Source organism: Colossoma macropomum, unplaced genomic scaffold (assembly GCF_904425465.1).
Source record: "Colossoma macropomum unplaced genomic scaffold, Colossoma_macropomum, whole genome shotgun sequence".
NCBI classification, from domain to species: Eukaryota; Metazoa; Chordata; class Actinopteri; order Characiformes; family Serrasalmidae; genus Colossoma; species Colossoma macropomum.
Genome location: NW_023494786.1, coordinates 11,221,190 through 11,248,526, shown reverse-complemented (window position 1 = coordinate 11,248,526; position 27,337 = coordinate 11,221,190). Strand labels below are relative to the sequence as shown.

General features: G+C 37.5%; 1 protein-coding gene across 1 annotated transcript in view; it reads left to right on the top strand.

The window, feature by feature from the left end:
• The window catches only part of drd2a (dopamine receptor D2a), a 29,161-nt gene extending 2,060 nt beyond the window's left edge, over positions 1-27,101 (top strand). The window contains exons 2-8 of the mRNA XM_036598669.1: positions 6,453-6,763; positions 13,087-13,196; positions 16,252-16,388; positions 16,524-16,723; positions 20,390-20,473; positions 24,327-24,672; positions 26,656-27,101. Coding sequence (XP_036454562.1) covers positions 6,485-6,763; positions 13,087-13,196; positions 16,252-16,388; positions 16,524-16,723; positions 20,390-20,473; positions 24,327-24,672; positions 26,656-26,843 — 1,344 coding nt within the window. The 5' untranslated portion in view covers positions 6,453-6,484 and the 3' untranslated portion in view covers positions 26,844-27,101. The remainder of the gene's footprint in view (positions 1-6,452; positions 6,764-13,086; positions 13,197-16,251; positions 16,389-16,523; positions 16,724-20,389; positions 20,474-24,326; positions 24,673-26,655) is intronic.
• Positions 27,102-27,337: the final 236 nt, after the last annotated feature.

The following is a 27,337-nucleotide window of genomic DNA, read 5'->3' as shown; positions in this document are numbered from 1 at the left end:
TTATTATATAACATATCTATCAGTATATATATTATGGAACAGCTGCAAATGCTTAGTCAAGCAGAATATTCAGGTAGTAGTCTGGAAGGCTTATTGGTTTTTAATATACTCCTGGACAGATTTCCTTTTCTGTAGATTGATAGTGACATAAAACAATAATTAAAGCAGATAAAAACATATATAGCTTCCAGGTGCATATTGTTCATCAATTTAACATGAATATGAGAGTAACTGCTCCAATGAATAATGTATAATGAGCTAGACACAGTATTTAGCCTTGCTGTTATCATGGGTTTCATTGGAGTGGGTTCCCATAATTAATTCATAAGAGTTTACATCAATTAAGCAACACTGCAACCTTCCCTCTTTATCCCTAAACCGATTGAGTGACAAGCTCATTCGGTCAGTGGATGCTTTTCTGAACAACCTCTGCTGATGTTCAGTTAACGCGTGAGGCTTGTATCTCATCCCAGCCATCTCATTTCACTTCCTCTGTCGCAATAAGAAGCTGCTGCAAGTACACATTACAAAATGCTCTGTGTAGCGCGGTGTCAAGGTCACCTGCTGCACGGAGTAAAATAACATTAAATGACACTGACCTGTTTTATCACTGCCATCCCTTTCTCTGTTTCTGTGAACAGCATCTACATTTACCTTTGGTTAACAGGAACTGATGTAGTTCCATTAAAGGCTGATGTCTGATACGTGTAACAGCTCCATGCTCTGCGCTAAGGGTGAACAATTTGGCAAACAAGATAACATCACGATACTTTAAAGGGGAATTCTACTAACTCTTCAAAATTTGTGCATAATTAAATAGTTGAGATGTAAACAAAGTCATTCAGACTGGTTTGGTGTGTTTGCTCTGTTCTAGAGAAACTTGCCGAGCCAGAATTGTTCACAGTGGTGGTGAACCAGGCATCTAGAGGGTTTAGTACCTCTGAAAACTTCCTCACAGAAAGTTATAACATGAAATGGTTACAAATACACTTCCTGAGGTTCGAGACATTGTTTTATGGTACTTTTGGATACAATTTTGGCCTAAAAGTGTATTTTTAAATATATGTACTTGGTGGAGGGGTACATGTTGGACACTGTGAGGCAAAATAGTCCCCCAAAAACTTTTTTTGTCAGATTTACCACTATTTTATAATTATCAGCATTACATATACAAAAACTCAGAATACAGCTAGCATTCTGAACTGGCTTTTTATTGGCTAGGCTACCTAAGCATTAGCTTCTCTTAGCTTACGCTAGCTTACATTAGCAAAAACACGCAGCAAAACATAAAAACAGACATAATGGCTGCGTTCAAAACTGAAGCAGAGTCGTTTTAAAGGAGAAGACAGGTGACTGGTTAGAAAATAAACGGGAAAACTCATAACGCTCAACATGGCGTCTGCTTGTGGAGAAGGTCCCTTAAATAAAATGAGCCAATCAGCTTGCTGGTTATACTGCACCTGGAAAAAGCCTTCATCTACTTGGGTTCTGTTGAGGAGATCTGCGCAAGTGCAATAGTCAGAACAAGCCACAAAACACTTACTGAGTGTTGTTGAGCAAATGCTAAAACTAATTATGAGATTTTTGTTAGATTTTATCATTAATTTCAAGCTTATGTTTCAAAGTTGGCCTTCAGTTTCGAGTTTTTAGGTCTCTCCTGGTCTTGTATGACTGGAAATAACTGCCTGGTGGGATTTCTAAGATGGCTGCCTGGGGGATAGACTTTCCTATAAGGACTTTGACTGAAGGCAGTGTTATCCATGCATAGCTGTCAGGGCCTTAGAAGATTGCTACCCAACAACATTTGAGAAGCGCTTCAAAGGCAGCAATACGTCACATTGTTGCCAAGACACCAAAAGCTTACTGCTAGCTGTTAGCATTAGATGTTAGCTTACTTTACAAGTGTTTTAAAAAGGCTAGCATGCTCACCAAAATAAAAAGTATTGTATTTGTACACAAATCAGTCTCTCTCCTCCACTCTGTCAGCGCTGCTGTTTTCTGCTATTTTTTCCTAACTGCATTGGCGCTGACAAAAAGAACAAGGCAGTGAAGAATACATCTGTTCTTCCTTCAAAAAACTGAAAAATTGAGGAACCACAGCAGACAGTGTTTTATTTAAACAACTCCATTCAGACATGACTAGGTGCCTTTCTTCATTAGAGTACTGTATGATTAGGCAATGTTTATTACATTTCAGACACAGCCAATACAGAGCTGTCGCATTTGTTCTAAAAGGATGAAATAAAACAAAATACTGAAAGAAAAAGTAGCTGTTCAGTAAGTTTGGCATGATTTAGCATTTTTCTCCTAACCACCCTGGTACTGACACACAGGACTATGGGATATGTTAGGCATTGAAGGATACTTCTATACTGCCTTTTAAAAACGAGGAAAAAAGAGGAACCTAAGCAGGCAGCATTTTATATACACATTCAGTCCATAACAACTGGGTGCCTTCCTGCCTCAGAGCACTGTCTGAGTAGGCAGCATTATGTTTCAGACACAGCCATAGTCATTTTGGCCCTTATTCATCAAAGTTGTGTAGAAAGATGTGCAAATTTGACTGTCCTAAATGACATACGATCCAGTCCACGTCTGATTCAGGAAAGTTTTATGATGATGAGACAAGCGGTGTTTTGAGTGCAATTGATTGAGTGCCTTATTTATGTATAATTAGCAGTGGACACACCCAAATTTGCCCTCATATACATACGATTTGCATAAAGCACAACACTCTTATTCATGTAGATGTTTTGACAGAGAGCCAATAAAATAAAAGTATTCAGCAGGCTCATGAGCCAGTGGGTGTCCTTACAGGCAGAGCTTGAGGTCATGCAGGACGTTCACTGCCCCCCATGCTGCTAAAACATTATGCTCAAATTTACACAGATTTCTTCCAAACATGAGTTTGAGTATGTATATGGCAAAGATGAAATTCATGAATAACTAATGAATTATCAGTGAAATTTGCATGCAATCATTTTATAGCCAGATTTGACCATTTGCAAGTTTGATGACCATGGGCCGATGTTTACATTAGTAGTCATTTGTTGGGACGCACAATTATCTGAATTGTACTGGTATCGGCAGATATGCTTAAACATTATCGACATCAGACAGTTGATTACATTTGACCAATGTTTCCAAACTGTTTAATGATGTATTTGTTGCACTGCAGAAGAGTAGAATGTTTATGTGACACAGGGCTACTCCACTAAAATATTTCCACTTTACTCATTTTACTGCATTTGTAAACCTCTAGAAATAAAAGTTATGTTGCTCCATCATGCTAATCCAGGTAGATTTAGTCCTGATTTCAACATTTTGTAAATAAATCATTCCAAAAAGTATCATTACAGTGTCCTGATGGTGACATCCCGTATAAATTAAAATAAAGCATGGCCACGCCATATTAACACCTGGGAATGAGAGCCTAATGCATGGCTATGACTTAGTAAGGTGTCAGAATGAGATAATTAAGTCATGGCCACAACATAGTAAGGCATGGGATCAAGATCATGCCTTAATTAGCTGTGGTCAAGACTTAATTATCTCATTCCCATGCCATACTAAGTCGTGGCCATGCATTAGGATCTTGTCCCTACACCTTACTAAGTCATGGCCACGACTTAATTATTTCTTTCCCATGCCTTACTAAGTTGTGGCTACGCATTATTTTAATTTGTACGGGATGTCACCAGCAGGGCTCTGTACATTATAGGCTTTTTTTGTGATTTATGTTGGTGGAAGTGGGCTTTTCACATATAAGTAATACCAATGCTAAATCATGATTAATATCACCTTTATTAGACCTTATTATCACCTTTATTAGACATATAATGGTAAACATCTTTATGTGATTACCATTATATGTCAGCTGTTATTGTTTTTGTGAAACTTGTCATATCTGACAAATACATATGTAGCACTTTGAAGTGAAACTCTTATATGTTATGTATCAGTCTCAGCAGATATGTACATGAAAATAGCCATAATATCCTCACTTCAGAATCCCTACATCTGTGCATTTCTATGGCCTGCAAAACACATCTCAAAACCTAATTCTGGAATATGTTTGCTGCTCGCTGAACTTTTCTTTAATAATGATATTCTTTCCAAAAATGGTCCCAGAAGTATTGAAAGTGATAAGGATGGAAGGTCGCCTCTTCATGAATTGCTAAAAGGGCCCATCAAGATTGTGTCTGAGAAGCTGTCAGCGGGCTAAACTCAGAAAGAGGAGTCACAGAACAACAAACTGTCCAAGATCGTTATCTGGAAGTTTAAATGCATTCAAGACGTATAGATCGCATTGCCTAGAGACCAAAGTTATCACATTAGCATGAAAAGATCATCTCAGCAAGAGCATAGTCTTCCATTTGCATCTTTGAGGAAATCATTGTGGTTCATTTATTGCCCAGGGTGCTGCATGGGTGAAAAGCATCCACAAATTGATGCATCGATTTATTATGTGAACAGACGCACGCGGCCCATTCATATAATTGTGTCTGCAGACCGTAAAGCATGTCTTTCATGCAAGACAGAAAGTGAAGATGAGTTCAATGCTTTCGCCTGCAGGCAGAGCCTTTGGATCTATTCAGTCTGGTTGAAAAGATTTGACTCTAATGCGGGGTTGCGTTTCTTACCTTCGGCTAAATGTCGGGAGTGAATTACATGAGTCAGTTGCCACATAGAGGTACTCTCTGTTGTATGATCACTGTTGGAGTTTTGCCTAAACAAGTGCCTTGTTTTGAGTTTTCAAGACGGATAATCTGAGGATTTCAATGCATAAAACTGAACAATGTGTCTGCAATTAGTAGCTAATTGTAAGTGACAGAAAAATACAGCATAATGTGGCATAACCTCTGCAAAAAGCTTGTGCAGCATTATTTAGTGTACGCAGCTTAAAATGGTAAAATGAAGTAATCACAGCTTTTTCCTTTGTGCTATTTTAACCGTGTATTAAGATTGAAATTGGTGTGGTGAGCATTGCGGCATATTCCATACTCAAGCAATTTTCCTCTTTACATTTCTTAATTATGAAGATAATACTTGCTGAGCTCACAAATATTGCAATTTTGCTTGACTGCACAGTATCCATAAGTGTGTAGTGAATATCAATTACAGCCTGCTATTTAGAAAAGCTGTCTTCGGACACAATGTGCACAGCGCTTGCTTTGTTGAGATGATTATGAAGCGGCCAGGCTCTCATTATTGCACTGTCCTGTTATTTAGCATATGGCGCATATGTGGGAGCCTTGTTTTTGCCTGCGTTTCTTGGACATGGTACAGGGAGTGCAGTGGGCGGGAGGGGAGAGTCCTGGCCCAGTTAGTCAAGGTACATGCACAGCTCAAACAGGCTTTGAAGGAACAATAAGAACAACATGTGAGAGCCAGTCTCCCATAAACAGAGAAATGAACCAAGACAGAGTGGGGTTCCCACAGGCCCAAAGGAATGGATCTGTGCCTCAGAGCAAAGACGGTAGATTCTTAAGCCAAATGGAGATTGAATGCCGAGGCAAACTGTTCCAGGTGAAAAGCTGTTCCAGGTGTCCTACAATCTAAAATAAAGAGGTACTAAAACAATTCTTTTAATATCAGTTTTGGTTCCCTGAAGAAACTTTCAATGGATCTATCTTTAAAGAGACATTTTTCTTAAGAGCTTTTTTAAAGGATTAAAGGATGCATATTTTACATGTTTTAATTTTTTATTTGATTTTTTCCCTGGGGTCCTCTTTTAATATGTGAGTTTTTGTACCAAAATCAGTCATAATTTATTTCTACATAACTATTTTCCAACTTCTCTTTATCCCTTACTATTAATCAGACTGCATTTGTTACTGTGCCTTTAAGATTGAGATATGTAAATGAGATGCTCTGATCGGCAGGACTGTATTGCATCTCTTTTACAAAGCAGTCCTGGCTGAAACACTCCTTATAACTTTAGCAATAATTATGAATATATGTCAATGTGTTTGAAACTGTTGAAACTGGTTTTATGTCATTTTTGCTTAATAATCTAACTATTTCATTTAAAAAAGAGAAAAGAATTCAGGTGTTTTTTAATAATATGGGCACTTTAAAGCTTAAAGAGCCTTCACATAATGTAAAGGATCTGTATGTATTAAAGTTTTTTTCCTAGAACTGTATGTACATTAAATTCAAGAATCATTTAAGAATCTTTATGTTTAAGGGTGCACCTGATGGAGTGTAAACATGCTTGAAAATAAAAGTTCCTAAATGGCTTTTGGTTGGACACATGGTATAGAACTTTTACATTATGTGGAGCTTCTATTAACTTTAAAAAGGTTCTTCTAACTCATATCTTAGTTATTGAAATTGAAGAAAATGGGCTTTGCTGTGACATTGTTCCAAAGATCCAATATTTTTTTGTACTGTATATAGAACATATAGCTTGGCCTGATATGAAAACATTCTTTTGTCTGTGCTTTTAGGGCCTGTTCCGGGCCTCTGTTCCTCTCAGCTGATGGAAGCCTTCAGAGAGAATGCCTACAATGAGAGCTTCTTGGAAAATGGCTTCCACATTTTCAATGTTACAGACGGAGGCAGGAGGCACCAGTACAATTACTACGCCATGCTCCTCACTCTGCTCATCTTCGTCATCGTCTTCGGCAATGTGCTCGTGTGCATGGCTGTGTCCAGAGAGAAAGCCCTGCAGACCACCACCAACTACCTGATCGTCAGCTTGGCCGTGGCTGACCTGCTGGTGGCCACGCTGGTTATGCCATGGGTGGTATATCTTGAGGTAAGTTTTTAAAAAATTATATAATATGGAGGTGAAAATACATCTGAAGGTGTTTATTACAGTACACACTATTGTTTTGAAACTAACATTTTCAAATAAAAAAAAAATAGTTTGGTGTGTTTTTTTATTGTCTACACTCACTGGCCACTTTATTAGGTACACATACCTTGAATCTACACTCACTGTTCATTTTATCAGCTCCACTTGCCATATAAGCGCACTTTCCTGTTCTACAATACTGTAGTCCTTTTGTTTCTCTGCATAATTTGATGAGTGGTCAGGGCGCCACAGGACCACCACAAAGCAGGTACTATTTGGGTGGTGGATCATTCTCGGCACTGTAATTACACTGACGTGGTGGTGGATCAGACATAGCAGTGTTCAACTGAAAATAGTCCACCAACCAAAAAAATCCAACCAACAGCGTCCTGTGGGCAGCACCCTGTGACCACTGATGAAGGACTAGAGGATGACCAACACAAACTGTGCAACAACAGCTAAGCTACTGTCTCTGACTTTATATCTACAAGGTGGGCCGACAAGGTAGGAGTGTCTAATAGAGTGGGCAGTGAGTGGACACAGTGTTTAAAAACTCCAGCAGCACTGCTCTGTCTCCACTCATACTGCCACCACCATATCAGAGTCACTGCAGTGCTGAGAATGATCCACCACCCTAATAATACCTGCTCTGTGGTGGTCCTGAGGGGGTCCTTGAAGAATAGGGTAAAAGTGGGCTAACAAAGTACGCAGTGAAACAGATGGACTGCAGTAATTGTAGAACTACAAAGTGCACCTATACAGAAAGTAGGGCTGCAAGAGCTATTGCACATTTTATGTTTCATGCTTTATTTTACCTAACATGTTAAAGTCAGGAAATATGCCAGAGGATGTGTTCACTTATATGCACACGTAAAATCAACTTAATTTGGCCAGTGTGTTCAAACTTTCGCATATATCTGTATTTTCTGCTGCTGTGTAAGTAGTTTTTTCATTACATATGTGTAAAGTATTTTTAAAGATAATTCTTAAACACACTAATATTTAATCTGCTCTTTAAAAATGTTGAGATTTCATGATGCATTTCATTAAAAAATAGCAACTGAATTGCTGTGAGGTCTGAGATTGGTATCCCTAATCAGCACCACTTTAAAATAAGACTATCTTTATAAAGCATTTATGAATGGTTTAAAGTGACTTCATTAATGGTTATTAATTAGGTCATAAAGACCTTAAAACCATTAATAAGCAGTTACAATTCATAAATAAAAAGGGCCACAGTGACCTGTTGTTTGCCTAATAATGAACACTCATTTATTTATACTGTTAAACCTCATATTTTGATGTTTACTGATCTTACTTTGTCTTTTTCATTAGTCAGCTTCGTCACATATTCATATTTATCAGATATAACAGCTCACCTTTTTATTAATGTGTTGTAACTGCTTATTAATGATTTTAAAGCATTTATGACCTAATTAATAACCATGAACAGACTAATTTTAAACCATTCATAGATGCTTTATAAGGGTAGTCTTATTCTAAAGTGGTACCCCCTAATCTATAACATTCATTTTACTGAAGTCTTGATGCGTATAATAGGCCAGACCCATTGACACATTGACAATGCCGAGATGCAGACAGTTTTTCACAGGTGGAAAATGAAGGCTTTTCAAGCACAGATTCTTTTTATGAGATTACATATTTCTTCATTTTGTGTGGTGCTGCTTTGTAAATGACAAAAAAATTATGAACAAAGCCTCAGTCAATAGTCTATTACGGGTAAGCAGAGCTGTGCTGTACAATTTGTCAGTCACGTATAACTACTTCACTTTTAATCACATGGCGGGCCAGATGAACTGTCATACTACTGGAATATAGAAAGCAGCCAGGAATTTAGAAAAACTGAATTATAGTGATTCGATGTTACTCTACCATATTCTATACTGATTCAAAGAAACATTTCTTCTGTACTTATTGTACACTAAACCTAATCAGCTTTCAGTGAGCAGTAGGCTAGTAGCTATTTGTGGTTGAGAGAGCCTCTGTGAGGTATCCATTCTTAGCCATTCTTCGGTTTACAATGTTTATTTTGGACCATGAGCTGCAGAAGAGAAGCCTCCCTTGTGTATGGCACTGAGCCTTTCTGATTTGTGATCAAATTACCCACCAAATCCATAAACCAGGTGCCTTCACATTACTGTCCAAACGCTGCTGTGACTGAAATCCCCAGACTGAGCGTGCAAATCAAAGTGCACTGTGGAGAATGCTTTAGAATGATAAGATGTTGCCTGATATTTAAGATATTATCTCCAGTTCTGCAACAGCTACTGTAAACTTTTTAATGATTCAGGCTGAGTGATTTTATTTTCAGTAAGTAGTTCAAGTCATAATACAAATTAGATTTTATGCTTCTTTTTGCTCGCCAGATTCACGAAAGACACAACAGAGAAAAGCTGAAAAATGACTCGAATTAGATTGTGCCCTTCTACGTTTATTAGTGCAGCAAGAAGAAATGTCTTTCTTTAGCGACTGTGGCATTCTAACCCACAAGTGACCTGTGATAACTGTATATTTATCACAGTGTGCAGTTCAGAAAAGGCCTCCTTTTGCAATATATGTACAGTTTTAATTTTCCTTGCCTAGCTGGCAGTGACAGGGCCACAAAGCTTTGCTTGAGATTGTGGCAGCAGAATGTTATGAAAAAGCAAAGTAAAAAGCAGCACCAAGCTACTGAGCACATTCAGCTTGATGGTCGTGAAATGATTTTAAATGCTTTTCAAGTACAACATGGACATGTCCTGACAACACATGACTTTTTAATCTAATTTTATGCAAATGTATTTCAGCAATCATACCAAGGGTCCTGAAAATAACTGAATTACCCTGGACTGTGGATGATTATTGAAATTGGTCAAAGCGGTCACAGTATGTCAGATTTGTTTTTGTAGAGTGCCTCTACAGTACCTTTCTATCATGCCACATGTAGGCCTGTCACAATTATTTGAGCTGATCTGCAGTTGTTAGCTTTCACAATTATTTCTTCATGCTGCAACACATAGAACATGAACATAAAAAATGAATTTAAAAAGATCTCTTTGCATTGTCAGTAGTTTCTGCTAGACAACAATAAGATTAGATGGAAGGACAAAGGAGCCTTCGCTGGGGTCTCCTACTGCTCAGATGTTTCTACTGAGCAAAAGAGCCCAGGAATCTTACATGCTAAAATCTTGAGTTTTAGTACAGATCTTACTAAAGTCACACATTGACCCTTATTCATCAAAGTGAATACAGTCAACCAATATGGAAAAAATATATTTCAAATGTAATTATCAAATACATTTTTGCAATGTATAAAATGTATTTGATGCATGTATGTGTATTTGTTATTATATTTTTTCAGTTTTATGTAGTTTTAGCAAAGGTTACAGCTATTACTAAATATACACACATTGAATGAATGATATTGCATTAACCATTGTATGTATGCAGTAAGACAGCACTTACATAAAATGTATTTTAAATAAACAAGATATCAAATCAGTGAACTGAATTTTCGCAGCATATCAAGTGTAACCCTTGCTTTTGTCATCTTAAAGGTTCATTTGCTAATTAAATTTAAGAATACAAATACATTTTGAATGAGAAAAGTTCATTAGACAAGTATTTTATGTATTTTTTCATACATCTGATAAATACATTTACATACATATATTTCCCCATAAATAAAAAAAATGTATTTTAAAATATATTTGGTTAAAATGGTGATATATTCTGAAATACATTTTAGTGTTTGGAATGTATATGGCATGGACTGCAATGTACACTGTATTTCAGTATCGGTACAATGAAAACATCTGGTAGGATGAGTACATTTGAACATTATATTTTAACAACCTGAGGAATCCCTGATTTGTGGTTAGATTATCAAATTTATTTTCAGTAACACCAGTCGTATCAGCAGTAGCAGTAAAAACAGAAACAAAACTAACAGTGATAATACTTATAACTGTGCACACAGCAAACCTTGTACCAAATTGGATGTACTTCCTTTCACATGCACACTGATATAAACAAATTCTACCACTGCATGTTCCAATTAAAGACTTTTGCTTCATACTTCTGCTGTAGTAAAATAGAGTAAAGTGCATTAGAAGCCAACACATACTGCAATGTTAAAGCTTAAGCAGCCAGCCGTTTTATAAAAAACTGATCACACTACACAATCACGTCACTCTACCATCTGAAAAAAAGGTTACGTCGATATCATGTTTTCTTCTTTTTCAGTCTTAGTAGTTGTAACACTTTAAAGCTATTTAACCTCTGGCCAGTAGAGGGGGCAGTGCACATCCTGATCCTCAAACTCCACCTATGACAACAACCAGTGACTCATGAGCTGCTGAATACCTTTGGTTTAATTAGCTCACTATCTTACTCACTAAGATATCTGCATGAATCAGTGTGTGTTCTGAGTAAATTATATGTATACTGGGGTAAACTGAGCATATCTGTTGTAATGATATGTAAACAAAGTACTTGTGCACTTGTTTTCATGCACTGAGGCTGATTCATCAACTGCACCTGAATCGCTTGTTTTGTTGTCGTATGACAGTTTCCAGAATCAGACGCTGAGTAGTTTGCATGTCATTCAGGATGGTCAAATCTATGCTTGTGTCTATGCAACTTTGATGATATATTACATGATGATATAACATTCATCGCCATCTGCAACTACCATCTCTCTGTCATCTCTATCGTATCTCATGTATCTGCTTTTTGTCTAATGCTAATTTCTCCCTAAGAACTTAGGACAACTTATGAGAATCACTATACACAATCATTAAGTCTTCTAAGCCGTCAAAGAGCAATATTAATTTTCCTCTGGCAAAGTGTATTTACTAAAGACACACCTTATGAAAATGTTCTTTTTCTGACATCTGACATCACACCCATAGAGGGCTGTGGTGAGTAATGGTTGTTTGCTTGAGCTTGAGCTGTATCTGTCTTCAGTTGTGAGCTAGTAAATCAGCAGCTAGTTAGCAAGATCCACTTTGCACTTGTACTTTAACTGTTGCACACTACAAACAAAAAAAGATGACTGAAGTGTTAATCACAATTATTTCTATGGCAGTTCAATTATTTCTATCATCAGCTCTTGAGTGGCACAACCATCTATACATTGGCCAGATCATCAGGAGATCACAACTTTGATCCCCGGTTATGCGTTACCCATCCATGGCCAGAAATCCAAGACAGTACAATTGGCCTTGCTCTCTCTGGGTAGGTAGGATGGCCCTCCCATCATTTGAGCGATGCTAGCTGATGAAAGGGAACTGGTGGTTGGTGTTTTCCTCAGCTGTCCAATGACGTTGCTTTAGCAGCAGTTTGAAAAGATGTGGTGGCTGGCTTCACTTGACAAGGAAGAAGCTTGTGTTAGCCTTCACCCTCATAGTGGTGGTGGTATTGTGTAATTGGGGGAGTTCTAACTAGTGAGTGGAATTTGACATGACCAAATTGGGGAGAAAATTTGAAAAAAAATCCCCCCCAAGAAATGTTATCATCAGCTGAAATGTCATGATTGTGACAGACCCAACCATATCTCGGCACTACCACCAAAGACCTGCCTCAGTCATTAGATAGGATCTTCTTCAGATCGTCTTCTAATTCATAGCCAAAAATACTTCTTTTAAATCAGAAGCAACATCTTACACGTACACCAGTAGTGGGCCTCATTACAGCAGAGTTAAAAAAACCTGTTGATGAACTGATCTCGACAAGCCACAGCCACTCTTATTAGAGGTGTCAGATAATTCTTTAATCAATGGTAGAGATGCAAACTCCAGAGGCGGGTATGCAGGCCCATCACGCAGGGATCTGAGCCCCTCAGCCTGCCTGAGGACACACATTAATCAGAAGCTGCCGCGGAGAGAGCGCTGTCAGGCCGCTCAGGAGACAGGAAGTGGGGATGAGATTGACCTGAGCTAGATTAGTTCTCTGCTAAGTTTATGGCACACAAGAGCAGCGAAGCCAAACAGTCTCAGACTTATTGGGTGCAAATTCAGTCTGCTGCGTTCGGCATCTCGACAGAAATCGTTGGCGTTCGATTCAGCAGTTTCAGTAGGGAAAAAGAAGATAATTGTCTGTGTTCCTTCATATAGTAATGAGAGTCAAAGTGACACAATGTAGAAAGTATGCACTGTGCATTTTAACACACAGTATAGTATTTAGCTCATCAAAATACTGTGACACATGAAGGGTAAACTATGGCCCTGGACATTATTTTTGTGGTTGAAAAGGCTTATATGGCTCATTTTGTTTCTCCACAGGTGGTGGGAGAATGGAGATTTAGCACAATCCACTGTGACATCTTTGTCACCCTTGATGTGATGATGTGCACAGCAAGCATCCTTAATCTTTGTGCCATTAGTATTGATAGGTAAGTATCTCTGTCATAATCACCCTAATTATCTTCAGAGGCTCAGCATTAATGCAGAGTAATGAGCAGTAGGACTAGTGATTTGGAGAGAGCTTCATAAATAAGCTTCAAGAGGAATGTGCCTTTTGCATTTCTTTTTAAGTGGACTAAACCAACATGTGAAATGTCACATGCAGAGCATATTACTCTTCTGGCTGGAGCACATTAGGGTTTAACCTCTATTGAGTTTTATTGGATGTCCTTCAAAGTTAAACAAGTTAAACAAACATAATTGAGTAAACAACATAAATGTTGTTTGCGAGGTAAACAACTTAGTCAATAAAATTTACTATATATCTACTTAATAACTCTACTGATAATAGAGAGCTGTGAAATGACTAACCTAAAGAGCTTCAAGAAGCTGCAAATGTACCTTTGGTGTTGGGTTTAATGTTGTTGACAGTGACAATAAAAGTGCTATATGAGACCTTTCATATTTAAATTTATTGTTCCAATCAAAGTACTCATTATGCAAAGATAAAATTCTGTACAAACCTATGAAACAGAGCATAAAGAGTGAAGATATATAGACCGTATGGAGAAGTATAAAGGGATATAAAAAATACAATAACAGAGGTAATAAAATCATAATGATCAGTAAAAACAAATTTATAGATACAGAGACAGACAGCAATTTTAGGGGGCCAAGCACTTGAATGAATTCTTGGCTTTGGTGTATTGGGAATACTGCAATTTTTTGCTATTTTGGGTGAATGAGCCAGATATAACAACACTGAAAAGAGTGAGAACATGTTGAATTTCATCCAGCCATTTTTGCAGTCTGCATAATCTAGACTTGTCCAGGCTGCTTAGGCAAATATGAATATTTAAATATACATTCCGGTCGACGCAGCAGTACAGTTTAAAGCTCAGCAGAGCTAAAAGCTTCTATCTTCTACCATGGGACTGAATCTTCTTGCACTTTCAAACAGCACTGATGAATTCAATACGCTGTATATTTTAGCACAAATTAATGGGCCTCAGCATAACCCTGGTGTTTAGTCCTCTTTTTAGCAATACATTTTTATTTGCATGAATATCTCTTCTTATTGATGTTAATATTTTCCTGCGCTAACAAAGAGAGTCAGGAGACCAGACGCAGCGATGTACTTCTTTATTCAGTAGCACCTTGTGATATCAGCTATGGCTGATACATCAACTAGTCGACATCAGTTTGACTGCTGCTTTGTCTTGCTTTTGTCTGTGAGTTCCTCCTCAGTCATCATGCCTCTGCAAATCCTGGTCTGCAAAGTTCTGTCCTCTGCAAACCCCAGTCTAAAGAGATCTTTAGAATACATTATCACATAGTTATCTGGCACACCTGTGTCTGTGACCTTTGGTGACACAGGGGATGAAAATAACAGGAGCTGTGCCCTATAAGGCCTAGCAGGCCTAGAAGTTGGTGGACTTTAAGAATGTGCTGCATGCAGCTGTCAGGGGTCTGTAAGCTTGAAACTGATGTGGCAAAATTTATACTATAGCTGAGACAGAGAATAAAGAATATACAACACTACAGATAAACAACAGAATAAAGGAAAAACATTAAATAATACAAACAAAAATTTTCACATCATCAATTTATCTGTCTCGTTCTGCTAAGCAGTGATTGCTAACAACTCGTTTTATGATCCTTGTTAATTGTGAACCGTAACAAATTTCTACTTTAACACATATAAAAACAAAAAAGGATACATTAGATAACTTCTGTAAGATAATATTTGACCTGCAGTCCCTTTAGTCAGATTCTGAAGAACAGTGACACAGCAGAACTACATCAAATCTGAACCTGTTGTTGCTCGTAAGCAAGCTTTTCAGAAAGCAGTCTGGGCTGAAACACTCCTTATAACTTCAGTGCGAATGGGCGGGGCTAAACTGCTGAAAAGAATAGTTCCAAGTTGACCGTTTTTGACTGTGTAGACTGCAGAGGTTTGAAATTTCAAATGTTAAATGTTAAATGAACTTTTATTTTTAATTACTTTATACTCCAGCTCTTATTTCAAAACAGTGTTCTGTTTTGAAATAAGAGCAAAAAAGTGTTCACTTTCATAACACTTTGTATACTACATTTCTTTCTACAAAAAGCAAGAAGAAAACATGCTATGACCCCTTTAATTTGACCTGCAGTCCCTTTAGTCAAATTCTGAAGAACAGTGACACAGCAGAACTACATCAAATCTGAACCTGTTGTTGCTTGTAAGCAAGCTTTTCAGTTGGCAGCTGTGACAGTGGAACAATTCATCTAAACAAACAGGAATTACCCAGAAAAACTGCAAACAAGATAGGCTGTGAAATGTTTTATAGTTTAGCTGGAACAAAATGACATTCAGGGCAATCAAACAAATATTGCAAAATGTGAGCTGAACCTGATATTGTGAAAGTTTTATGGCTCTATCCGTAACACAAAAGGGTTGCACTTTTTATGTGTAAGAAACTGAAACACACTTTCTACAATGTTTGGGTCTCCTTTACTTTACTTTTTTCCTTACTTTTGCAGAAATTTTGTATTAATCCAATAGAACATACAAAAGACTAAGTTATCATTCAGAATTATTGTAGCACATTCTAGTTTAAAAATGCTGAGTTGTAATTGATGTATTTGCATCCATGCTAAGTGTATTTTGATAACATGACAAAAGAACTACATCCAATCTATCTTAGTTCACAAGCTTACAAAAGAAAAGAATTTCAAATTGATAATGCTCTCTAAATTTTGGTATAAGCACAGTGTCTGGCCTCAATTTCTCACCAGGTTGAATAGGATCTTGGCTAATGCTCTGCAAAGCTTGCTGTGTAAATTGCTGTTTGTAGTTGCTTTGTAAACCTTACAACAGTACCTTCGAAAGGACACAAGTGTGGGCAGAGCATGTATATGTCAACTAGGAATACAGGAGGACATATATCACTTTAAAATGTACAGTTGTTGGAATTTTAGGTTGGCTCTTAGTCATGGAGGTTTGGAGGTTTAACATTGATAGCACCCCTCTCTCCTGATATAGTCCGCTCTATCTCCCTTCAGGTACACAGCAGTTGCCATGCCAATGCTGTATAATACGCGCTACAGCTCCAAGAGGAGAGTCACGGTCATGATCTCAGTGGTGTGGATTCTGTCTTTTGCCATATCATGCCCCCTGCTGTTTGGACTCAACAACACAGGTATTTTATACCACGAGAGCCTGAAGGTGGCTGTGTATCAGCTTGACCAATTAATGTTTCAGAGAATGTTGAAGACATGCAGTAGTTGTTGAAATAACATTTCTGATGATTCTCCATTTTGTCTTGAATTTGCAGAGAGCCGTGATGACGCCCTGTGTGTAATTGCGAATCCTGCTTTTGTAGTGTACTCTTCTATCGTGTCCTTCTACGTGCCCTTCATCATCACACTGCTTGTGTATGTGCAGATCTACGTAGTGCTGCGCAAACGGCGGAAACGCGTTAGCACAAAACGCACATATCCAAGCACCACCGTAGACACAGGCACAGCTTTGAAGGTATTGTCCTTTTAAATGCACACTGACACCTGCTGTGCCTTGAAGACTGATATATGTTAATGAACTCTGTTCTGATTGGCTATCTTGTGTTGTGCTGCATTCAGAAAGCAGTCTGGGCTGAAACACTCCTTATAACTTCAGTGCGAATGGGCGGGTGCTAAACTGCTGAAAAGAATAGTTCCAAATGGGACTGTTTTTGACTGTGTAGACTGCAGAGGTTTGAAATGTTAAATGTTAAATGTTAAATGAACTTTTATTGTTAATTACTTTATACTCCAGCTCTTATTTCAAAACAGTGTTCTGTTTTGAAATAAGAGCAAAAAAGTGTTCACTTTCATAACACTTTGTATACTACATTTCTTTCTACAAAAAGCAAGAAGAAAACATGCTATGACCCCTTTAATAAAACGTATTGGCTCTGTGTGTGAGGCACAAATAATGTAACTTGTAACTTACTAAGCATTAATAGCAGCTTAGTGGGGGCAATACATGGCCTATGACCGCAGCATGTCTAAAATGACTGTTTCTTTCATTGATCCTAGGGGCATAAAATGAATCAATATGTGCACTACGGGAAATGAAAGCTGACCCATATAGTTTTCTCTATTATCCTCACCCGTGTTTAATCTGTACATCATTCTGAACAGAACAGCTACCATACATCCTTCTACGCAACATATGTGGCCCTGCATAAAATTCAATTTACTATTTTACTAAGAAATTAATAGCCTGTCCATCCACTGTTGGCCTCAATTACGCAACCCATGCTGAATAAAGGAGCTAATGACAAAGTAAGTAAAGTAAACTTAATTTCTCTTATCTGCTATTTCCAGCCTTTCCCTGTCTCCACCAGTTGTCTAAATTCAACTCGAATCATGTTCTAACTTGATTTGTGTGGAGAAAGTATATATGTCAATTTCAAGATCATTGCATGTTGTGTTTAAACTCAGGGATACAAGTTAAAGCAATAATTCAGCCAAAAATGAAAGATTACAATTTTCACCCTTACTCAGATGTAGTCGATCAGTCAAGACATGCTGTGTTGTGTTTTGCATTGAAGCTACAGGGTTAATGCAGCTAACAGCTAATTGAAGCTTAAAGACACAGGGAACCTAAATCTTTGTTTCCTTTCTAATTAGGTTAATCTTGTTTTTGCAGGCGAACAGCAAACAAGTATACCATCTGAATAATGTAGCAAGAAACAATAAATGACTGATATATTTCATCATATTTCTCTCCTCTTGATGTAAACTGGACGGTCCTAATCTTGGATAATTTTCCTGAGGCTGACATCTCTCGCCCCGTCCCACACAAAACAGTTTCAGCCAGAGAAACAGAGAGACAGGTGGTCTAGCTTGTTTTTTGTAGCTGCCGGTCACCCTTTCTTTCATTTATCCACACACGAACATTGTTCGTTCGTCTGTTCTTACATTCACGTTGCTTCATCCATCCATCTGTTTGTTGTTTTGTCCATTGTCTGTCCACTTATTCGTTGTCTGTCTGTTCATTACATTTTTTTTTGGTCCAGTTACCGTCATATAAAAGCTGAATGATGCTTTTAGTTCTGCATGAGTGGCAGAGCAGGCTAGTAGTGTTGAACAGAGAGCTGTCAATCAAGCTGCTCATTAGCCACACCCACACAGTTCTCAGATAGGTCATGGTTTTAAGTTGTGTTTTATCATATTTGTATCTTATATTTTTCATTCAAGCAAGTTTAATATAACACTCAGGTTTAGTATTGTTTTAATATTTCACTCTGTGTTCCCTGGCACTTTAAACTTACCCATTAGCATCATGCTAACAGCATGCTGGGTTATGCTGGGATAGCTTTAGCTCGCTAAGTTCCTCTGACTCTGAAACTATTTTGTTTGGGTGGGGCAAGAGACGTCAGCCTTGTGATAAGTAAGGGGAACGCTGATGGAAACGTTGACCGAGATAAGTTGCTTAAAAACACACATAGTAATGTCAAGTAGATGTGCTTATGTGGCTCCTGACACTGTATGACTTACTGTTTTCTATAAAACTGGACAAATATAGCTCCTATTGTTGTTTTCAACTATTCAGTTTCCGTTTGTGCATTTTTATAGAGAACAGTGTGCCATACATTTCAGAAACAAGTCTATTTGAGCTCACTTAACAACTCGAGACAGTTTGAGGCAAGTACATAATTTAGACATGCAGTTATACGGCTTCGGTTACATTAGCCTTGTAGCTGCAGTGCAAAACTAAAAAAGCAAATTTGGGACCCCAGACATGTCTTGACCATTGTGTAAATCTCATTTTTTGTCAAACTGCTTGCTCAAACTGCTGTCCCCTTGCTCATGCACCGATTGCACATTTGGTTCTGCCTAAACTAACAGCTTTAGGCAAGCTGAAACCTTTAGCAAATTAGGCCTTGTTATATTAGGGTAACTTGAGGGAAGAAGCCCCCAGAGTAAGTGGTCCCCCTCTGATCAAATGACTGGGCCAAATGTAATCGACATTCACTGAATGACTAAGCACTGATTGATTCTGAAGTTTCATCTGGATGACTTCACTACTGGGACATATTCCACTGGAAACATTTAAGGCCATTTTGCTGGACACTCTCAGAAAAAGAAGGTACTAAACGGTCACTGGGATGGTACACCTCTTGTCACTGGGGTGGTACCATCAAGGGTTTGCGTTCAGTGCCTTTACATAAGGAACATAGCTGTACTATATTCCAGTGCAATGATATATTGTAAGCTGCATCGACTCCATACACCCGTGTCTTTACTCCAGGTTTTTTATTTCTCTATTTTAATACATTAAGCTGTGAAAAGGTATAAATATACAGTTGTTTCTCATGGACCTTAATACCACTATTGTACATTTGAGGGCACATTAACTTTAATGAACAAAAATGTACCTTTTTTCTGACAGTGCAGGGATTGAGCCTAGCCCTGCACTACATAGCATTCCAAATAGAGATTCTTCATTGAAAGGAAAACTAACCCTTAGTGTTCAATTAATCAAATTATGTGTATTTTGTATTAAGCTGTACAGTACATGTTTTTTTTTTAAATATACGATTATAGGAGCTTGTAGAGGGAGCATTTGGTTATTGCTTTGTTAAAATTGTTGTTGTCATGATTATTTCAACAACAACAACAACAACAACAACAACAACAACAATAATAATAATAATAATAATAATAATAATAATCTTGTGAAATTACTGCAAGATTTGCCAAGGGTGCCAAGTGGGGCAAGATGCCCTTTGCAAGTGCAAACCTGAGTGCTGTTCTAGGTTATTTGCCTTAACTGGGTGTAGATTTATGCATCGTCAGCGTGTACATGTTAACATAAGATATGCACAGATATGATGTAGCTTTACCGTAAATGGACATGATTTTTAAGGGGGGGGGGTTCTTTATTCTTCTCCTACGATTCAGTACATTTGGTGCAGGATAAAGGACTGACCTTCCCCCTATTATATGTGAATCAATGAAATCTTGCTTTGATTGCAGCTGCTAACTGCAGCATGTTTTAAATCAAAGCAAAGAGTCTGCAAAATAAGGTGCTGTGGGTTATTACTGCCTTCGGCAGAAAGGTGGCTGTAAAAGGAAATGTCAGGCGTTTGCCCTCTCCTTTGAACACATCACTCAGACTGGTGACCGTGCGCTCCTCTCTCGTCTGTTTCAGAAATGCACTCACCCTGATGATGTGAAGCTGTGCACTGTCATCGTCAAGTCCAATGGGAATTTCCCTGTTAATAACAAAAATGTGGTATGTCAGTTTTTTTCTCCCTTTCAAAAAAAATAACTCTCCCCAGGGAACCTTTCTTTCTGACAGGAAGCTGTCAAACCATCCCTTCCACTTGCTGTAGCTCTGGCTTTGACTTTTGAAACGAATTATGAGGGTTGTTATTACAACATCAGGAAATTTAGAAACTGTAATGTTTTTTTTTCCCTTTTGCCAAGATTGGCATTCATTTAAAATGGTTGTTTAAAAGCCAGTGTGGAGGAAACTGTTCTCTGCTGGAAGTACAGTGCAGTCTGTAAGCAATCAGTTGTTGTTTTGCCTCTGTACTCCATCACACTGAATCTGTAATGAAGCAATAACTATGAGGTTATAAGTGCAGAATGTCAGCTTTGATTCGATTTACACCTGTATTTGTATTTATATTTATACTGGATAAAGGATAGAGAAATTGAGGCTCTTTTTTTCCATAGTTCCTCCATTTCAGAGGAAGTAATTGAACAAATTGAAATGATCTTGAAGGACCTATATCCTACACTTTTCTTAAGACCACTTGTGATGTTTTTAAAAGTTATATGTCAGTAAGTCACTTTTTGTATGACCCTTTTCCAACATTTCTTCTTCCCTTAGAATTAAACAGGCTGTTTTTGTTACTGTGCCTTTAAAACTGATATATGTAACTCTGTTCTGATTGGCTGGGCTGTATTGTGCCTCATTTTTAAAGCAGTCCAGGCTGGAGCCATTCCCTTGACAAAGAAGCATACATCAGTAGTACATTTGAGAACACTAAAAATACAAACCACATTTCTGGAAAGGTTAGGATGAATTTGGGATAAGAATAAAAACAAGATTCTGTGATTTTAATTCTCTTGAACTTTATTTAACTGACAAAGTACAAAGAAAAAAATACGTTTTTAATGACCAGCTTAATTGTATTTTGGTTTTCTGAAGTACTTCTGAGCCCATGTGGCTATATTTACACATAGTGGCATGATGGCTTCTCATGCAGTGCCATCTGAGGGCTTGAAAGTCACACACATTCAGCTGTGGATTCCGGTCTTGCCCTACACGGACTGAGATTTCTGCAGACTCCCTGAATCTTTTCACAATATTATGTACGGTTAAGAGTGAAAGACCTTCTTTGCAATCTGGAAATGTTCCTATTGAACTGTTTGACAATTCTCTCCTAAAATGAAGTGGTGAGCCACAACTCAGCTTTGCCTGAAAAGTGCCTTTGGCGGCCACTCCTTTTAAACCCAATCATAAAACCCTCACCTGTTACCAATTCACCTGCTTATTGTGGAATGTTTCAAAACGATCTTGAATATTCTATAAACTTTGCACTCTTATTTTGCACCGTCTCAACCTTTTTTGAGTGCATTGCAGTTGTCAAATTCAAAATGTGTTTATATTTACAAAATACAATTAAGTTGGTCAGCCAAAACATTAAAAGCAATTTCTTTGTACTTTTGTCAGTTAAATAAAGGCTCAAGAGAATTAACAAATCACAGATTCTTGTTTTTATTGCCTTTTACAAAATGTCCCAACATTTCCAGAAATGGGGTTTGTACATTATTTTATAATACATGAAAAATAAACAGATTTTTCTGAATGATACTTTATTATGTTAAATAAATAAATGCATGTCTTAATACTAAATTATACTTAAACAAAAGTATGTTTAACTATCATCTTATGTGCATTATTTAGAGGTATACATTAAAGCAAAGACTTTTACAGCATACTTTACTGCATTTTAGTTGCATTTCAGTTGCAATATAATTCAAACTAACTAGCAATCTAATCTAAGTGTGAGTACATCCAATAATATACATTTAAAATAAGTTTTAATGTAATAGAGTTTGTGTCTTAACTGTTGCTTAAGTTTGCTTCATTGCGACGTACGTTGTTCTAATTTCGAACAGAAAAGCACTTGTAGGCATAGAAATTGTAAACCAACATTAATATAATGTAAGTATAAATAAGTTATGCTTAGTTATTTCTAATAATATAATGAAGTTCATATACTAAATTGTGTATTGTAAAAGTGTATGTAAATTCATGTTTTGTTTGTTGAATGTACTTAAGTGTATTAAGTGATACAGAAATATAATTTAAAATGCATTTAAGTGTGTTCTAGTTGCAGTATAACCCAGTAATATATATATAAACACTCAAAGCAAAACTAAATGCATTTGATATACATATTCAAATAATGTATTTAGTATACATAATACAGTGTGTTTCAAAACATTTTTGCAGGTTATGCTCTATATATGGACTGTATGGACTGGGGAGTAAACATTTTTAAACTTAACAGTATTTGTGTACTATATCAGACCCTTTATTTAAAAAAAAAAGAAAGAAATTTTGGTTTTCCATTATTTGGCCCTTTAAATGAAACTGTCATGTTTAGTATGTGATTGCAAATGCCTTCAATTCCTGCCTGAAGTCTGTAACTCAGACACAACACTAGATGCTCAGTATCTTCACTAGTGATGCTCCATCAGTCCTGCAGCCACTGTCAGTTTCTGCTGTTTTGGGGGCTTTTTTATCTTCAGTCTTATCATCAGTAAGTAAATTGCATATTTGGTGGGGTCCAGATGATGTGGCTGACTTGGACAGTCAAGATTACTCTGCTTTTTGGCCTTAAAAAACTCCTTAGCTTGCTTTCACAGCATGTTTTGTGTTATTGGTCTGCTGCAAAGTGAAGCTTCATCCATTGTATTGAGGTAGTTGGTTGGTTCTGAGCACTTAGGATGCTTCTGTATAGTTCAGAATTCATCCTGCGGCTGCTGTCAGCAGTCACAACATCTCTAAAGATAAATGAGGCTCCACTGGCTGCTATACATGTCCATGCTAACTTGTTTCGTAGATGAAGTGGTCTGCTTTCCATCCCATCTGTTCATACAACCTAGTCCCCGAACTCTACAGGCTTTTTATGTACCCTTACAGGAAACTGTAACCTGGCCTTTCTGTTCTTAAGGCTTATATATGATTTGTGCTGAAATCTTAATGACTTTTGGCAGTTTTTGACAGTGTTATACTCTACTGTATTCCTCCAAAGTCTGCCACTACTATGCCATTTTGGCACATCTAATGTTTTGCCTCCATATCTGATTGATTTATTCAGATTTTTCTGATTTTTGCTTGCTTTACTGGCACTGAAGCCTCATGTTGAGAGACAACAGCAACAGATACCAGATGCAAATGGCACATCTACAATCAGCTTTAGACTTCTTGTTAGCTCTGTTGTGCATGAATCAATGATGCAACAACACAGCTGGGAAAGAAACAACTGAGCAGCAAATTTGTCAGATTACTAATGGTCAACTGAACTGGGGAGACTATGCATAAAAAAGGGCTGTGAGTCTTGTATAGTTCACCCAACACAGATGTCCCCGAATTAAAGCAGACCTTCTGGGTTTTAACATCACTGTCATTGTTTTATTTCAGGAATCAACATTACTTACAGAGTGCTCTGCAATTAAGCTAAAGCAAAGCTACCATAGGGAGGCAGTTGGTGTACCAATATGCACTACTTCATGACGATAGCTCATAACAGCATTATCCTGATCTGTTAAAAAGAATCACCTGATTTGAGAGTCACTCTAGTTTTACTAAGCATGATACTACTCAGTTGTAAAATAAGCCTCATTTAAAACATTATAACTGTAAGGCTCCATTAACAATTAAGACATGTATGTAAAGCAGCTGATTTTATTATTTCTGTTTCAATGAATGAAAACAATATACCATTTCAAATTATTCACTGAATTACTGAAAGTCTTGGCTTGATGTGGTCTTGCCATGATCATGTCCTTCAACACATCATATAAGCATTTCACTATACAAATCCAGATGTCTCTGCTTCTTGCAGATCTTCATAAAGGAGGTGGTCAACAATGGAGAAGACGTCCAAATGGATGAAGTTACAAACCCAGAGCCTGCAAACCAGAGAACGCTTGAGCAGACTGGTGCCAGCCAGCATGGCCTGCTGCTGGGCTCCAACCACAGTGAGACAGACGTGCTGCCTGCAGTTCCTGAGGCCTCGCTCAAACCTACCAGGAACGGAAACACCAACGAGGCCCCCAAAGTGACGAAAGCGTTCGAGACGCAGGTCTCCCCCAGCGGCAAAATGCAGACATCTGTTAAGTCCTTCAACAAACGCAAAATCTCTCAGCAGAAAGAGAAGAAAGCTACTCAGATGTTGGCTATTGTCCTTGGTAAGCAGACTTTAGGCCAGATGTATGGATGAGAGAAAGTACAGCATAAAACGTGGCTCAATGCGACTGCAAGATGTGCTCCTATTGCATCTGAAGTGAACGTTCAGTTTAAGCCTGTAGCTAACAGGGTTACAATACAGTACAAGTATTTGGAATAAGTGTAATTAATTGTTAAGTGGCAGTATTCAGAATACAGTTACTTTTACATGCAGTTAATTACAGTAATGTTTTAAAATTATTAGGCCCACTAAAAACATACAGTCCTTAAAAGAATCCCCACAATACTTGTCACAATCACAATGTGTAGCAAACACACTAATTGGATTCTAAAGAGGAGCTAAACATATGCCTTTTTTCTACAAATAGTGCAATTCCTGCTAAACCCTGAATCAAATAATAAATTAATGTGATGATCAGTTATTAATCTCAGTGTTACTGAGTTCTGCTAAAGCCTGAGTAGACTAATAAATCAATGTGATCAGTTATTAATCTTAGCGTTACTGAGCTCTGCTAAAGCCTGAGTAAACTGATAAATCAATGCAATAATCAGTTATTAATATCAGTGTTACTGAGCTCTGCAAAAGCCTGAGTAGACTGATAAATCAATGTGATGATCAGTTATTAATCTCAGCCTTACTGAGCTCTGCTAATGCCTGAGTAGACTGATAAATCAATGTGATGATCAGTTATTAATCTCAGCCTTACTGAGCTCTGCTAAAGCCTGAGTAGACTGATAAATCAATTTGATGATCAGTGATTAATCTCAATGTTACTGAGCTCTGCTAAAGCCTATGGGTGCAGTAGGGGACTGAAAGTAAGTGATGAAAATGTTGGGAATTTCAGAAATTCATTTTCTTTTTCAGTTTTTATCAAGATGTATTCTAGATGTGTTCTGAATAGGTTCCTTTTTTATCTGTTGTAAGTAAATACATTTCTGAACACCTTTAGAACAGTGTATTCAGTTTTCAGCAATCACTACTTTTTCAAAATATTCTGCTCAACTGTGGTAGGTAATCACACAAACTTCACTTAGGACCACCTACTGTACTGTGCTTGTGAGACACAGGGTTTAAAAATCACAGTGAAACAGTGACGCCAAGCTTAAAATAAAAAAAGTAGAAAACAGAATTTCAGTGCTGTAGAGACAGTGATGTTAATAAAAGTTATTTCTCACCATAAAACTCTAAAGGGGCATATTTGTCTTCTGGGTCAGAAAATGCAATCTGGGAAACAAAGACAGGGAAAGTCAATGGCATAACAGAAACTAGGCGAAGTCCAGAGGAGTCAGAATTGAAATAGTGTTATTTTATCTGCAAATATTATTTCAGCACTCTATCCAGCCACCCACATCTGCTGCATCTGTTAAAGGACATTTATCAACAACATGCCTTATACTACCCACCCTAAATTTACAGCTTGCTTTGAGAGGCGTCACGCAAAACTGGCTGGCAAATTGAATGGGGCTCAGTTTCCTGAAAGCTTAACATGATGCTTACTCTACCATTTGACAATGATCTACATGCTAAGGTGCTTTTGGAAAACCCAGCCCTGAAGAGTTGATAGACAACATTTCCAATATCTCCATCTATTTTTGTGCGATCCTCTTTCAAATTCATTTGTATGAGGGATAGAAATGCATTTTTTGCAGTTTTCATGTACAGGAAGCATAAAGTGCATATTTAAGCTTGTGTGCCAGTTTTGTGTCTAACATGCATGTTTTTCAGGCAGATTGAGCCCTGTTTGCACCTGAAACCTTAGTACACCCAGTCCTTTATTTCCAAAATCATTATATAACCATATTTCTCACAAAAAATCCTGCAAATGGAACTGCAATAACCTATTCGCTTCTTAGTTTTCATGTCCCAAGTCACAAAAACAGATAATTATACAAACTGATAAGCTGAAGGTTGCACTACATTGTTCAGTATGGCTAGACAGGTTTTCTTGTCTCTGTTTTCTCTGACTCGTTTCTCTTTTTTCAAGGTGTTTTCATCATATGCTGGCTGCCGTTCTTCATTACGCACATAGTGAACACTTACTGCCACGTCCCAGTAGAACTCTACACAGCTTTCACCTGGCTGGGTTACGTCAACAGCGCTGTGAATCCTATCATATACACCACCTTCAACATCGAGTTCCGCAAGGCTTTCATTAAGATCCTGCATTGCTGAGAGTGGACATACCTGCGAAGCCTCTGGAAAACCCTTCTCTGAGGACTCTGAGGTGTAAAAATGGAGGCCCTAAAGCTCCGGAACATTTTTGAAGGAGAGTTATACGATGAATGTACATAAAGCGATGTATGTATTATAAAATTAAGCAATTTTTTCCAAGGGGCATATCTGGCAACAAATGAGATGCACAGCACATTACAACAGAGTAATGAACTCGTGGCATGTTTCACTTTTTTAAGCAGTATCTATAAGCTTTAATTCCACAAAAGTTAAGACAGTATGTGAAGTGCTAATAAAAATAAAATTGCAGTGATTAGAAAATTCTGTTTGACATGTATTAAATTGAAACTGTACATAAAAAAGATATTTGATGTTTAACCTTATAAAACTTTGTTTTTGTAAATATATGCTTATATATATGCTCAAATATGCAAATTTGATGCCTGAAACATGTTCCAAAAATTTGGGACAGGAATATGTTTACCACCATGTTA